The sequence below is a fragment of the Balaenoptera ricei genome, chromosome 2, assembly GCF_028023285.1.
Source record: "Balaenoptera ricei isolate mBalRic1 chromosome 2, mBalRic1.hap2, whole genome shotgun sequence".
Taxonomy (NCBI): Eukaryota; Metazoa; Chordata; class Mammalia; order Artiodactyla; family Balaenopteridae; genus Balaenoptera; species Balaenoptera ricei.
In genome coordinates, this window is record NC_082640.1 from 172,668,128 (window position 1) to 172,684,160 (window position 16,033).

The following is a 16,033-nucleotide window of genomic DNA, read 5'->3' on the forward strand; positions in this document are numbered from 1 at the left end:
ACTTACCACTGATCTATCTTTGCCCATCATTGCCAGATTCTGAAAAAGACCTCAAATTATCATTTTTAAATATGAAGTCATCATGAGAAATAATTCCCTGAAGAAGGTTTGAAAGACTTGAGAATTATGTCAAAACTGAGAAAGAGAGCAGAAACGACCTTGCACCTAAGTAAAACTAGTGTTCTGTTAAACTATGTGAACAGGTGTGAGCTAAAGGGCTTTGGAAACCCCAGTCCAATCACGTCTACTCCACATGCCTGTCACTGATGCCAGGAATGCCATCTGTAGAAAATAAATAATTCCAATGAGATTTTTGTCCCTTGTTTAAAGGTGAGTATTCTCAAGAGGAAAAACCTAATTAAGGCAATAGCAATCATCAACACCTTAGTATGAATTAGTATGTTAGTGTACTACTGCTGATGGAGCACTCAGCAGTGGGGGGGGGGACCATGAGGAGACAGATACATAGCACAAAGCAATGTCTAGAAAATGCAGGCTTCTGGAAGAGGTCTTAGAAGCCAGAATCAGCCTGAAGATGCTGTGCTTGGAAATAAAGTGAAGGAGCTCTAAAAACAAAATGGATGGATTTATAATTCTCTACTTTATTGCCAACACACTAAGGAACCCATCTTCCACCTTTCATAAGAAATTGCGTATGCCTCACCTCTTCAGAAAATCTGTGTTGGCAAATCTATACTTAACCCTCTTGTGTTGTGATTCCAGGAAGACCGACAAGAGACAAGAGTTTAGGCACAGTACCTGTGACTACCATGGGCCAAAATTAAAAATACGACCATAACATTGAACTATTCCCTTAAAAGTGATAATGATACAATAACACCCTGGTAATTCCTTCTGGATCCTGTCAGGCTAAAGCCAACTGGATCACAGAGGTTAGGGTTTAAATAGATGGCAGTACTCACTCGAAAGACCTTCTCCACTCTTGCAATGCTCGTCCCAAAAATGGTTCCAAGTTGGTCTCCAATTCCAGCCAATAGGAAACCAAAAAGTGGAATTCCAAAGATGGCATATAAAATGCAAAAGATTTTGCCTCCTTCAGTGCTTGGAGCAATATTCCCATACCCTGGTGAGAAATAGTAAAAAGAGAGAGGGAGAATGGTGAGGCGCCAGAGAAATTACAGCACTGAACGAAAGAATCCGGACTTCTTAAAGGGTTTCTCTATTCCCCACCCCCCCCTCCATTTCATGAGTTTTAGGAGCAGAACTTCATTTCCAAGGCCCTATAAAATTCAGAACATTGTTCCATTGCTTCTCTTCCTTCTCTCCCTGTAAATACTTTCAAAAGGATACAGGTTTCCAGGATCTTATTGTGTTTCATTAGATGACATTTTAGGAAATCTATGATCACCCAGAATTGCATTTCTGATGGGAAATGGTACAGCCCATTTCAGAAACATCAAACATCTAGGATGTGTCTGGTTTAGGGACGCTGAACACCTGAGAAGGGTTCAGCATTGCCTTTTTTAGATTTAAAAAGAGCTTCTCCCTTACAGCCTCATCCCATGGCCATCCCCTCCTCCTAACAGGCTGTGGTTGTCTCCAGCATTTGCCTTCTTAGGGTGATGGGTGCTCCACATTAAGGAGGATGTGTGGTCTAGTACAAATTCAGAAAGGACCCATGGATCGTACAGCCCTACCCTGGGAAAACGGTAAAGAGTGGAGGAGGGAAGACTTCGTGCTCTTGCTCACACTGACAGTGATGGTTAGCTCTGCCCGGATCTCTTTTTCTCTTTCCTGGGAACTCCGTATCATCTGAGTCCTGCCTCTCCTCCTACCGACTTTTTTTTTTTTTTTTTTTAACATCTTTATTGGAGTATAATTGCTTTACAATGGTGTGTTAGTTTCTGCTCTATAACAAAGTGAATCAGTTATACATATACATATATCCCCATATCTCTTCCCTCTTGCGTCTCCCTCTCTCCCACCCTCCCTATCCCACCCCTCTAGGTGGTCACAAAGCACCAAGCTGATCTCCCTGTGCTATGAGGCTGCTTCCCACTAGCTATCTATTTTACATTTGGTAGTGTATATATGTCCATGCCACTCTCTCACTTTGTCCCAGCTTACCCTTCCCCTTCCCCATATCCTCAAGTCCATTCTCTAGTAGGTCTGCATCTTTATTCTCGTCTTGCCCCTAGGTTCTTCATGACCTTTTTTTTTTTTTTAGATTCCATATATATGTGTTAGCATACGGTATTTGTTTTTCTCTTTCTGAATTACCTCACTCTGTATGACAGGCTCTAGGTCCATCCACCTCACTACAAATAACTCAATTTCGTTCCTTTTTATGGCTGAGTAATATTCCATTGTATATATGTGCCACACCTTCTTTATCCATTCATCTGTCTATGGACACTTAGGTCGCTTCCACGTCCTGGCTATTGTAAATAGAGCTGCAACGAACATTGTGGTACATGACTCTTTTTGAATTATGGTTTTCTCAGGGTATATGCCCAGTAGTGGGATTGCTGGGTCGTATGGTAGTTCCATTTTTAGTTTTTTAAGGAACCTCCATACTGTTCTCCATAGTGGCTGTATCAATTTACATTCCCACCCGCAGTGCAAGAGGGTTCCCTTTTCTCCACACCCTCTCCAGCATTTATTGTTTGTAGATGTTTTGATGATGGCCATCCTGACCGATGTGAGATGATATCCCACCCACTTCTAGCACCAAGGATTATCAGGTGCTAAATAAATGTTTGTTGGTGGAATGGATGTTTAAATACAAAAGAATCCTTTTATAGCCAGGTCTATTCATATGTTATATCAAATAGTGCTTTGAAAACACCAACACCTGCATTCTCAAGAGTTCTGCAATTACATAAGTAACTCATGTCTAGTGAGTATTCGGCTTACTCTGTATGACGAGACTGAAGAAAGTGGTGCTGGAAGAAAAAGGCATAGCATTAGCACAAATTATACAGAGATGAGACTCTAAATTACTTGTTACTCACTTTCATGCCAATGAATCTTGCAATATTATGCTAACTAGTGTCTAGATAGTCACCTAACTATTCTCCCATATAGGGCAACTCATGTGGAGCCTATTTCTAAAGACATGCAAGAAGTGAGTTATTGGGCTCATGGCTTACTGGCATTTGGGGGATGCAACAGAGTAAAGATAATGTTGATGGTTGGTCCATCATTCATCCTCCTATGGGCCTGGAGAACTCACTGTCGCTATCTGCCTTTGGGTGATGAGTCACCTGGTTATTTTCCCTTTCAATTTTCCAGTCACAATCATTCAAACCTCTTATCACAAATCATCTAAATTATAGCTTCTATTTCTTAAATGACTGTTCAGGCAAGCCTTCCTAATCTTGCATTTCTTTTATTCACCATGATTTTGATTTAATTGTGCAAAAAAAAAAAAAAAAAAGCTCTCAGAACTTTTTTCAGGTGTTTTCAGGAACTTGGACAAAATCATTTTGTAAGCATTTCCCTCTAGAATAATCCAATTTACATTAAGATAGCCTTATTAAAAAAGGAATAAATGTGCCTATACAGCTCCACTTTATGCAGAGTTTTGGTGACTCTTGGAAATATTCTGGTAATTTGTGGAAACATTTATGATTTTTGTTTGATTGTCTCATAATTGCCTGATTACTGTCAAGAAATATAGGTTTTCTTTTAGTCTGAATATTTCAGAAAGAAGCACATTGCAGACACAGGCAGACAAACTGAGGCTTTGAACCTGCTTATAGGCCTCTTATTAGCCCTAACAGGGGCTGCACCCCTTTCTCCAGCTTTTAGAGAGGATCTGCCCCACCACTTGGGTAAGGATTGTGCTCAGGGGACATTCCAGTGTCACCTAAGGAGCATGAGAGAAAGTGGGAAGATGAGGCTCGAATCCGATACCACCTCCTTCTACCTGGTTGGCCTTAGGCTCGCTTCACCTCTCCAATCCTAGTATTAGAGGGGTTCAAGGACAATGTGGGGAAAATCAGTGAACTGTAGAGTGCTACACCAATGCAAAGTGTTAGTAGTAGTATTACAATCAGCTCCTTACTTGTTCAGTGTTTCGCAGACTAGACACTAAAATAAAATTAGAGCAAAGTTCTTGGGCACTAGTGAAGTAATACTCAAGTTGTAACAGGGAAGAGCCAAATCTGACTACATGTTGGATCTGTTTCTTTTACTTTAACCTTTGCTTCCTGTTGCTTTTGTTCATTAAAAGGATAGTGTCTGTACACAATGGCCTGCCTCAGGGAACCCTGCCCCTCTGCCTGAATGTTAAACCCAAGTGCCTTTGTTCAGGGAAACATCCAGACCCTGTCCACCTGTGGATGGCTGCAAGAAAGGAGAAATTAACACATCCCCTCCCTGAGGCTGGACATTTCAGGGGACATTTGCAAGTCTTCTAGCCTTTTTACTTTACTTCCTCATCTCCTCCCCCTCTCTGTTCTATAAAAGAAACTGGCATCCAAACCCCCGATAAGATGGTTTATTGGAGACACTAGTCTGTCATCTTCTAAAGTCAAAGTCGTTATTCGTTGCCTCAGCACCTCGTCTCTGATTTATTGGCCTGTCGTGCGGCAAGCAGAGCGAGCTTGGACTTGGTAACAAAATCAGTCTTTAAATATATTTCAGGCCATCACTTCACATCGGACATAAAGTAATTGCTGTTCTTGAGTAATGCTGTATTGTGTGTGTGTGTGTGTGTGTGTGTGTATCTGTGTCCCCTGCCTCTGATGAACTATATGGAAAGACGGTTCTCCAGTTTGACCCTCAACCCTGTTACTCTGAGAAAATTCCAGAAGTTACATTTTAGAGCTTTGCTCTAAACAGGAGGCAACAAGAGGGCCACATTCCTGGATTTTTGCCTCTATTTGTACTGGGCCTGCTAGACTTCCCTGCCCCTCCTTCCAGAAGGCTTGATAGAACTTTCAAGTAAGGTATAACAGTGGCTCTAGAACTCGAGACTGCAGGGATTCCTGTTCTGATTCTTCCACTTACTAACTCTCAGATCCTGGGCAATTTACCTTTCTGCCTCGCTTTCCGCAACTGAATGATGGGGCTATTAATAGCAACTACCTTATAGCTTAAAGAGTTACATATGAAGCATGAGTAACCTGTGGAGATTAAATACATGTGAAGCATGATGCAAAGAATAAGCCCTCAGTAAGGATCCACAATTATCATCTTGCCCCAGGTTTTCTGTGGGAAGGAATCGTTTCTAAGCCATGTGTCTCCAGGAAAACTAAGCCCCAGGAGAAAACAGGGTTGGTTCCTATTTTCCCTCTGGAAACTCCACTGTTCTCCTATAGCACCAGGACAAAGGACAAAATGCCTGTGCCCCAGGCTGGGCTGACTCAATGGCTTGGGTGGGCCCACAGCTGGATTTGGGGTGTGGGTATCCCTGGGGCAGCAAAGGCTGGGAAGTGAGAAGCAGCTGGTCGGGCAGAACTAGCCCAGGACGTTAGAATTGGATTTCATAAAGCAGCAGAAGTCCCAGGAGCTCCTCCACCAACTGGCTTCTGGTGACTTTTGGCAGGAGATGACCAGCCCAGAGAGAACATTCTGTTGTGAACGAGAAGGACCAAGGCAGTGCTTAGCTCTGGTCACCGCTGGCTAGAAAAGAGCCCAAGCCCTTTCCAAAGAGAAAGCTGGTGTTTAAAGAGGACTTAGGCCTGAGTAGTGCACATGAAACTCTTCCATTTGCTGTTTACATGCCAAAAAGTCAAATCTTGGGCAAACCATGTGCTATTCAGCTCTGGTATTTGGTTTAGAGTACATGTTCTCAAAGCCTACTGTCTGTGCATTTATGGGCGTGTGGCCTGTGCCGTCACACAGAGCCCCACACTTAGAAGGGCCCCATGCTTGGTTTAATGCTCTGCCCTGGCCATTTTGTCGTTCTTAATCTTTTTTTTTAGCAAAAGACTGAATTTTCATTTTGCACTGGGCCTTGTGCCTTACGTAGCTGGTCCTGGTGAATAAAGCTAGGCTCCATGGCTTACCGACCTTGAGATACTGAACAAGCTACTTGACATCCCTGGGTCTCAGTCTTCTCATTAGTAAAATAAGGCAAATAAGAGTACCTACCTCATGCGGTTAATGTGAAACTAAGTGAGATAATGTATGTGGAACACAGTTCCCGGCACCTAGTAAGTACCCAGTAAGTGTTAGCCGCAGTGACAGCTATTCCCAAAGCCATGGGCTAAACATCCAACCCAAGTGCTAGTCAAGTAGAAATAGCTGCCTCGGTCCCTTGGCAAGTACAGTTCTTAACTGAGGCCACCAGGCAAGGAACACAGTTACTGACTATCGTCTGGGACCTGATGAGGGGCTCTCTAGGATATGGGTAGAGCCAAGTGACTTAACCCAAAAATGCCTCAAATGGAGAATTCCCTGGCAGTCCAGCAGTTAAGACTCTGCACTTCCACTGCAGGGGGCATGGGTTCCATCCCTGATCAGGGAGATAAGATCCCACATGCCACGCAGTGCGGCCAAGACAAAAAAAAAAAATGCCTCAAAGATGAAATCTAATTGCATTCCATAGCTGTTGGTGAGAACTCAATCATTTTCTGCCCTTCCACAGGTGATGGTTTGTGGGAAAGAATCTGCACACAGGAGTATCATTCCTCCAGCTTAGAAAAACTAGTTGCTGGAGACCCACCAGCAGAGTCAACAACTGAGGCAGGTGGGACTTTCTCACATCAGAATTAGTTACTGAGAAAGGGAACAGGGTGCACAATGGCCTCAACAAAGACAACAGTCTAGTCTTCTGGCATGGCTCCTGGTTTCGAGAAGAGCCTGAATGTTCTCCCTTTTGCCATACACTTGTAGATCTTTCTGTATATCTGAGCACAAGAAAACCTTATTTTTTTAAAAAAAAGAAGCTTTGATATTTTCAGATCAAAGGGACCTCTGATACGGAGTAATATCACTGCCTTTCAGGAAAAGACTATTATTCCTAAGATCTCTCTAACACATTCTAAATAATGAGCACATTTTTTTGTGTCTGAATAGTACATAGTACTCAAGAGAGTCTTTCTGGAGAGCAATTTGGCAAGCCTTTAAAAGGTCCAGGCCCTTTGACACAGCAAGCCCTGGGGGATCTTTCCAAGGAAACAGCCAGAGATGACGATCACCATTCATGAACAAAGATTTTCATCGTGATGTTACACTATCACAAAAGTAAAAACTGCATAAGACTCCAACAACATGTGATTACAGCATTGATAGTAGAGCCAATGGAACCCATCAAAGCCTATGTTTTTCAAAGAACCTTAGTAATATGGGAAAATGTTTACCGAATTATGTCACACATTATGTGAATCAAGCAAGCGTGCTAATGTATGCGTATTTCACAAATAAGGAAAACGCTCCTCAGCTCCAGCTGCTCTACTGCCTGTGTCCTAAATGACGGAAAATTTCTCAGCACGAACGGGAAGAATTAGCAGGCTCTTAGTTTTCTTATAAGCCTTGCTACCACTTGTGATGAATGAATTTACCACTAAATAATTGGGGAAAAAACCTTATTTCCTCACTTCATTATTCTTACTAACATTGTACTTATGTTTTCTTTAGAATTCTCTAATGGTATGACTCTCTAAAGACCCTCCGCCCCGGAGTCAAAATTTAGCCAGCTAAATGCTGTTCAACTCACAACACATTATTTTTCAATTAAGACAAAGTGAGAGAGAAAATAGCATTTTCTCCATTGAATAGAAAAGGACCCAATCTCTAACACTAACACTGAGCTATGATACTGAAGCGGACTTGTGGTTTGGGTTGGGTTTTATTTTTGTTTGTTTTTGCTTTACGCTTGTTTTGTAGTGGTTTCCTGTTCAGCCTCCACCTTCTTTCATATTTTGGGAAAGGTCTCTGTCCTTTGCCCAGATATGACACAGTGTCCTGCCTCTCACCATAGAGGCGACAGCATCCCAGGTTGCCAGGACACCAGCATATGAACTTAGGGGCTTACCCAGTAGGAAGCTCTAAGACTTTAAATCAAGAGCAAGTAGCCCAAAGAAGGTGGGAGATGGCAGCTGCAGTGGCCAGCAGGGTCAGGCACTGGCTATGAGGTCAGAGGATACTTACTGGCCCTCTGTGATCTCTGAGCCATAAGTGTGCATAGGTTAGAATTTTTCAGTCTTAGGCGAGATAAAACCCAATGCACGCTCGCTTAAGAAAAAAGAGAAATGTACACACCCCAGTAAATAGCAGGATATTTAACATTTATTTCTTAATTCTTCATGGGTAGCTTCATTCCAAGCTCAAAGGATGCAAGCTGGACCCCGCTTATCACTCCTCTTTTGTTACTCGGCTTCTTTACTGTTAGCTGAATTCTAGGCAGAAAAACCCTCAAGGGACGAAAATGAATGGTAGGGTCCCAGGCTTATCCTTTTCCCAATTTACATCCAGTAAGAAAGAGAAGTCACTTCCTCCAAAGCTCAAGCAAAAGCCCAGGAATTGACTTGCTTATTGGCCTAATCCAGATCTCATGTCTGTCTCTGAACTCAGGGCTGTGGCCACGCACATGCAAGGCACTGGATTTCTTTTTTTTATGGTTCTAATCTAATTTTAATTCACATTTTTTAATTTAAGTATAGTTGATTTATAATGTGCTAATTTCTGCTGTACAGCAAAGTGATTCAGTTTTATATATATATATATATATATATATATATATATATATATATATATACACACACATTCTTTTTGTTATATTCTTTTCCATTATTGTTTATCATAGGATATTGAATATAGTTCCCTATGCTATATAGAAGGACCTTGTTGCTTATCCATTCTATATGTAATAGTTTGCACCTACTAACCCCCAATATCCAGTCCATCCCTGCCCCACCCCCTTCCCCCTTGGCAACCACAAGTCTGTTCTCTATGTCTGTGAGTCTGTTTCTGTTTTGTAGATAGGTTCATATGTGTCATGTATTAGATTCCACATGTAAGTGACATCATATGGTATTTGTCCTCTTTCAGATTTACTTCACTTAGTATGACAATCTCGAGGTCCATCCATGTTGCTGCATTATTTCATACTTTTTTATTGCTGAGTAGTATTCTGTTGTATATATGTACCACATCTTCCTCATCCATTCATCTGGCAATGGACAGTTAGGTTGCTTCCATGTCTTGGTTATTGTAAACAAAAGGCACTGGATTTCTTAGTCTAGACAAGGTGATTCTTCCCCTGTGGCCTGGGGGCCAAGTGTGGGGAAGCGGACCATTAGGGAAATGGTTATCAGGACAAGAGTGAGTAAGTGAATGGGTGCCAAGCAGCAGAAACTGAGTCACTTGCACAAACTCAAAGATTCCAGTGTAAGCACATTAAAAAGGGCAGAAGATGTTACACATCAAATGTTCCTCATTAGGCGGTTGGAACCACCATTCCTCAGTTACATAATGTCATGTGGGTCAATGAACACAGCTGTTCAATAAACCAAGCCCTTGGGATCTTAATGAGTTAACACGATAAATGGGTGCGCATCCCAATGTAGCTATAATGTTTTTCAGTGCATCATGTAGGCCACTGATTTAGCCATTTTATAAAAATAAGAATATTAGAATTTTCTTTTTTGTTTAATATACACTAATGTCTCATGGGTCCAATACTGGGCACTGGAGTGCACTTTCCAAAATGTACTTCTTGAAGTGGCCTAGACTTTCTCAATCTCAATTATTTTACTATAAATCCCCCTAAAACACATGACACATTTCCCCATCTTAATAACCAGACCATTGAACACAATCTAACCTGACATTGGTCTTCTCTGATCTACTACAGTGATGCCCTCGGGGGATGTTGAGGTGTATAGCACTTTTTGCCATTACACCAAATGGTGCCATGTCATCCTGCTTCCTTTGTTGGACGCTGTGGGATTGAGGACAAATAATGACCTAATCTGGTCTGGAGTGTCTGAAAGGTTTCTAGGCCCTAGACTCACTAGTGTAATGCACACCTCTACTAATTGTATAGTTGATCTTAATGTATTTGCAGATTTGCAAGCGTGAACCTAGTACATCATATGATTAAGAAGCATTCTAAAAAGGAATGACAATTCTCTCTCACTCTAGTTTTCTTATTGCACATAACTTTCTTGATTGCACTGATGTAAAAATAACACAGGTCCTAAAGAGGAGGTCTATAACCATAAACAAAAACCTGTGCCTCTAAACAACGCTTAGCTTCTGAAACTTGTGCCAATAGGAAGTCAATCGTCAAAGATGCATCCCCCAAAAAAGGCATACTCTCCAACACCAAAAAGTAAGGGAGAGGGAAAAACCTCCCAGAAGGCAAAGCTGGGCCTCAGAGAGCTATGAGATTTGAGAGATTTGAGCTATAAGAGAGATTTCCTCCCAAAGAGTATAAACAAATGTTAATGAAGGAATCCTCCCACTTCGAGGGCAGAAGAGCCTCCCACTGTCTGTCCAACATTGCTATGAACCGGTGACTGTTGTGTGTCTCCCATTCTTCTGAATGAGAATTTTTATTGTAGTGTGACTTCACTACTTTACTACTAAATGAGGGCAGATAACTCTCAAACTCATTTTCAGCAGAGCTGGGAGAGGGATGCAATCTACAGATTCCACCATATATGTAAGGATTACCAAAAGAAGATGAGATTGCACAGAAGCAATATGGGAAAATAATACAGAGAAGAAGTACAGAGAATGATGAGAGGGTCCATAGGTGGCAAATCTCAGAAAGTGCCAGCAAAAATCCAGTTATGAAAGTGAGTGTCTCACCTTGAACTTCAAAAAAGATATCCCTATATGTACCAAGTATGGAATGTAGGGTGAAGAGGGAGAGCAGCAGAAGCCCCCCTAAACTTGATCTGATCCAGAAAAACAGAAGAGGCAGAGCTATACAGAGAATAACACAGATGGGCCATATTTGCAGGAAGCACTCTGCCTCTTTGACAATAGGAAAGTGGAGAGTCTTGGCATGTGTTACCAGAAAGGTTACCTGTTTCTCCCTGCTCTCCTCTCCCCAGCCCATGGAAATGTTCCGCAGAGAGCTGGTCCAGGAATATCCAGTTAATTTGGCATCAAGTATGTGAAAAAGAAACTGGCCCAGGGGCTTCCCTGGTGGCGCAGTGGTTAAGAATCTGCCTGCCAATGCAGGGGACACGGGTTTGAGCTCTGGTCCGGGAAGATCCCACATGCCACGGAGCAACTAAGCCTGTGCGCCACAACTACTGAGCCTGCACTCTAGAGCCTACGAACCACAACTATTGAACCTGCACGCCACAACTACTGAAGCCCACACACCTAGAGCCCGTGCTCCGCAACAAGAGAAGCCACCGCAATGAGAAGCCCATGCACCACAACAAAGAGTAGCCCCTGCTCACCATAACTAGAGGAAGACCACACACAGCAACAAAGACCCAACGCAGCCAAAAAAATAATAAAAAATAAAAAAGAAAGAAACTGGCCCAGCATAAATATAAAGTTTCCATTTTTTAAAAATGTGAAAGAGCAGCTAAACTTACCAGTGAATGTGAGACACTCAGCAGAAAAATGTTGTCCCAACCAGACGAAAATTGGAAACAACTATGAAGTAATCACCTCTAAGAATCATCACAGAGAAACCACAAAGATGCAAGAAATCAGGGAGGAAATGGTGAGATAACAAGTGCAGATGAAATGTGAGCTGAGCTAATAGAATGCAGCGAAAAAGTAGGAAAGAAAAAAGTCCCCTAATGATCACAAAAATGAAAACAAAATTGGAAGAAGCACATGGCAGAGTAGGCACTGTGAAAAAACAAAAAAAAAAAAAAGAAGAGAAGATAATACTAACAAGTTGAAAACCAAATTTTAAAGATAAAAAGAAGTAGAGGGAAAACACTAGACACAGAAGACAAGCAAAGAAGTGATGATAGGTGTATAACTGGAATCCCCAAAGAACAGAACCAAAATCATACAGCAGAGAAAATGTTTAAAAATAGCAATCAAGAAAACTCTCCTGAAATAAAAGGGACAAAACCTGGTACTGTTATCAGATGAAAGATAAAGAAATAATCTTTTGAGTAGCTGAGCAAAAAGATCAAGTCACTTATAAAAGGGAAAAAATTGTCTGGCATCAGGTTTCTCCACAGCAACATAAGCATTGGGAGAAAGTGGAGATCCAACAAGCTCCTTAAAAAAGAACATGTGAGTCAAGGGTTTCATTTCCAGCCAAACTGCCCTTCAAGTATAAGGCTACCATTTTGAACAACACAAGAACCCAGGGAATATTGCTCCCTGGAGCCATTCTTAAGGCAACTACCTGAAGAAGAGTTTCAGCCAAGCAAGTGATGGTGACAAAAGCTATAGCAAAACCATGATGAAAACCAGGGCTAGAGATGAACACCAACAATACTTAACTGTAGAACTATTACTAAAACAAATGGGAGTACCGAGGTAGCAGAACAGAATAGCAGAATGTGAAATATACACCCTGATGTTACAGAATGATACAATGAGTAATAATTGATAGTGGAAGAAGAAAAGAAGTTGAGATGCTGAGTAAGTTCCCTGACTGCATTATATATAATAGCTGAGAGCCAAGAGTTATTAAAGTGGGCAAATCTTCTAATAGAAGCCTAAGCATATTTAATAATGTAAAAGTAAACATTAAAAGGATGATGTCAACTAAAATTGTGTGGTGGAGAAAGAGAAGAGATGTCATCACCCATAATAAGGAACTAATAGATACTACTTAAAGAATAGAACACTAAGGTTATTATATGCGATTATAATTATAAAGTTAACCCCTATGACAAATCGTTTAATCCCTATGGCAAAAATACAAAACTCCCCAAGTATCAGAAAAAAGACACACACAAAAATTGACAAAAGACAAAAATTGGTGCAGGAAGGAAGTAATCATAGCTCGCCTTATAATCAGTTGTGAAGAGGAGCATTTACCTAGCAAAATAATGCAACTACTCACGTTCACTTTTGATTTAATTAAACTATACTGGGAAGGAAGGAGGATGGGAAGAGAGCCCTTCTACAGTGGGGTGGGGAGGAAAAAGAGAACTAATTCTTCATCTTCCACAACAGGAAGTCAAGAAATCAGCTCTAAAATAAAATTCGGGAAGTGTAATACCAATGTGACATTTAAAGACATGGAGATGAATATCAAAATAATCATGCAAAAGAAATGGAAGGGGTTGCCCCAGGGGAGGTGAAAAAAGAGGAGAGGGGCAGAGACTGCTGTTTTACATAACAAACTTTGTAGAACACAGTTTGGCTGTTTAATGTATAACTTCAATAAAAAGTACACTTTTTAAAAAAGAATTTGAGCTCAGCTGATCAGTTCAGAGGTTCATTTTTTACCCTAACCTTTCCATGAGGTCCTTTCAAAAGAAAGTTTCCCTAGTCTTTCATTTTGAAAAATGCAATTCTTCCTTGTGCTCTGCCTTTTATTGAAAGCCACCACACAAGTACTGCATTAATCTGACAGTGTTTCATCAGCCTCCTTTGAACCTCCGGCTGCCATGTATTCTATGAGGACAAAATGTTGATTTTAGTGCCATTACTCAGGAGGGCCTGCAGAGGAAAAGATACTTGCAAATACATTGATACCTATGGTGGTGATGACAGTTCCAGCAAAGAAAAAGGCACTTCCGAGGTCCCAGTGACTGCTGTTGTTAGAAGAGTTTCCTATGGGGCTTACTCCTGCGTTGTCAGCGTCAAGAGCATGCTGCAAGGAAAGTGAGAAAGCATGAGGTTCAGTGGAAAAGCTTACCAAGGGGCTTCCCTGGTGGCGCAGTGGTTAAGGATCGCCTGCCAATAAATCCAGGAAGATCTCACATGCCGTGGAGCGACTAAGCCCATGTGCCACAACTACTGAGCCCGCGTGCTGCAACTACTGAAGCCCACGTGCCTACAGCCTGTGCTCCGCAACAAGAGAAGCCACCGCAATGAGAAGCCCACACACCACAACGCAGAGTAGCCCCCGCTCGCCACAACTAGAGAAAGCCCGCGTGCAGCGACAAAGACCCAAGGCAGCCAAAAAGAATAAATAAATAAAATAAATACGTTTTTTAAAAAAGATTGCTTTAAAAAATAATAAGAAATGAGTGAACAAACTAAAGTAATAAATGTAGGCACATGATCTTCCCAAAGGTGTGAGAAGAAAGCAATTTAAAATAAATAAGTTTATAAAAAAAAAAAAAAAGCTTACTAAGATTTCCTTGCTCAAGAACCTGCAATGATCTATAAAGGACTGGTTATGTGGATGAGGGTACAGTCATAAAATGAAATACTATTGTTACAGAGAAAAGTACAGGCCCAGATGGCACAACTTGTGCTAAAGTCCATTGTATCAAACCTGCACTTAATACCTGACTTTATTGCAGTTATGACCTTCCCCAGAAATGTAATCTTTTTTTAATATTTATTCTTTTCTTTTAGTGAAGTATAGTTGATTTACAATATTGTGTTAGTTTCAGGTGTACAGCAAAGTGATTTAGTTATTGTTTTTCAGATTATATTCCATTACAGGTTATTACAAGATACTGAATATAGTTCCCTGTGCTAAATCCTTGTGCTTATCTATTTTATGTATAGTAGCTTGTATCTGTTAATCCCATACTCCTAATTTGTCCCTCCCTCCCTCTCTCTCCCCTTTGGTAAGTTTGTGTTCTGTGTCTGTGAGTCTATTTCTGTCTTGTATATAGACTCATTTGTATTATCTTTAGATTCCACATATAAATGATATCATGTAGTATTTGTCTTTCTCTGTCTGAGTTACCTCGCTAAATATAATACTTTCTAAGTCTATCCAGAAATGTAATCTTAATCAACCAGTCTGGAATGTTCTGGTCAGCACCAATGAGGCAGCCTGTCTCATGGACCTGCTACATTCCCCCAGAGGAAGAAGAGGCAATGTGCTTGATAAAACCCCTGCTATTCCTTCCGCCCTCTACCCCCAAAGAAGATGCCCTGACCTAAAAAATAATCCTTTCTTTTCTTTTGATAATAGCTCCTTTGCCCCACTCTCTTCCTATAAAAACCTCCCATTTTGTACAACCCCTGGGAGGACCCCTCTAGCTGCTAGATGGGATGGTGCCTGATTCATAAATCATTGAATAAAGCCCATTAGATCTTCAAATCTACTCGGTTGAATTTTGGTTTTTGTTTTAATTTTTTGGCTTCGCCGTGTGGCACGCGGGATCTTAGTTCCCCGACCAGGGATGGAACCCACGCCCCCTGCAGTGGAAGCGCCAAGTCTTAACCACTGGATCACCAGGGAAGTCCCTGAATTTTGTTTTTTAACACTATACATCCACTTGTTAAAATTAGAAAATTAGTTTTAAATTGGGAGAAAAAATCCATATATAGTATGTTGCCATTTATGTAAAATTTGCAGGCATAGGATTTACCCAATCCTGGCAGAAGTTATGCAAAACGCATACATCTTGTTGTGCATATGCATAGAAAGATGTCTAAAAGGACTGGCGCCCAAAGTGGTCCCTCCCGGAAGGCAGGGCTTCAGTTCCTTTTCACTCTCCTTTTTTCTGTTCTGTTGGAATGTTTTACACTGAGTTTGTTTCAGGAGTTAAGAGCTTGGGCTCCTGGGTCAGACTGTCATGGTTCTGCTCATTAATCACCTCAGACCCTTGGGCAAGTTATTTTAACCTCTCTAAGCCCAAATTTCCTCATTTGCAAACTGGGGATAACAATGCCTTCCCCCACAGAGTCGTTGTGAGGATTAAATGAGATGATTCATGTAATACGCTTAGCCCAATGCCCAGCACTGTGTCAGGGTTTAACAAATAGTTGACAATTTTGTGACTGTCATTTCACTGTCCCCCCAACACACACACACACACACACACACACACACACACACACACACATCTCCTTTTAAAAATAAATAACAATGACTCCTCACTGGCTACCGGATTTGGAATTCCATACACCTTAAAATTCCCAGTGACTTGGCCACATTGATGCTCCAACCTCATCTCACACTATACTATAAAAGCCTCCAGCCCTGGGCAGGAAACTCTATGAGACATCCCCTCATACTTCTGGAACTTTGCTTTGCCCTCCC

At 41.3% G+C, this 16,033-nt stretch overlaps 1 protein-coding gene across 1 annotated transcript in view; it reads right to left on the minus strand.

Annotated features, from left to right (window-relative positions):
* Positions 1–16,033, minus strand: part of KCNK10 (potassium two pore domain channel subfamily K member 10) — a 136,135-nt gene that overhangs the window by 37,067 nt on the left and 83,035 nt on the right. Inside the window, exons 3-4 of the mRNA XM_059915811.1 lie at positions 13,558–13,675; positions 924–1,084 (exon numbers count right to left, since the gene is read on the minus strand). Coding sequence (XP_059771794.1) covers positions 924–1,084; positions 13,558–13,675 — 279 coding nt within the window. The remainder of the gene's footprint in view (positions 1–923; positions 1,085–13,557; positions 13,676–16,033) is intronic.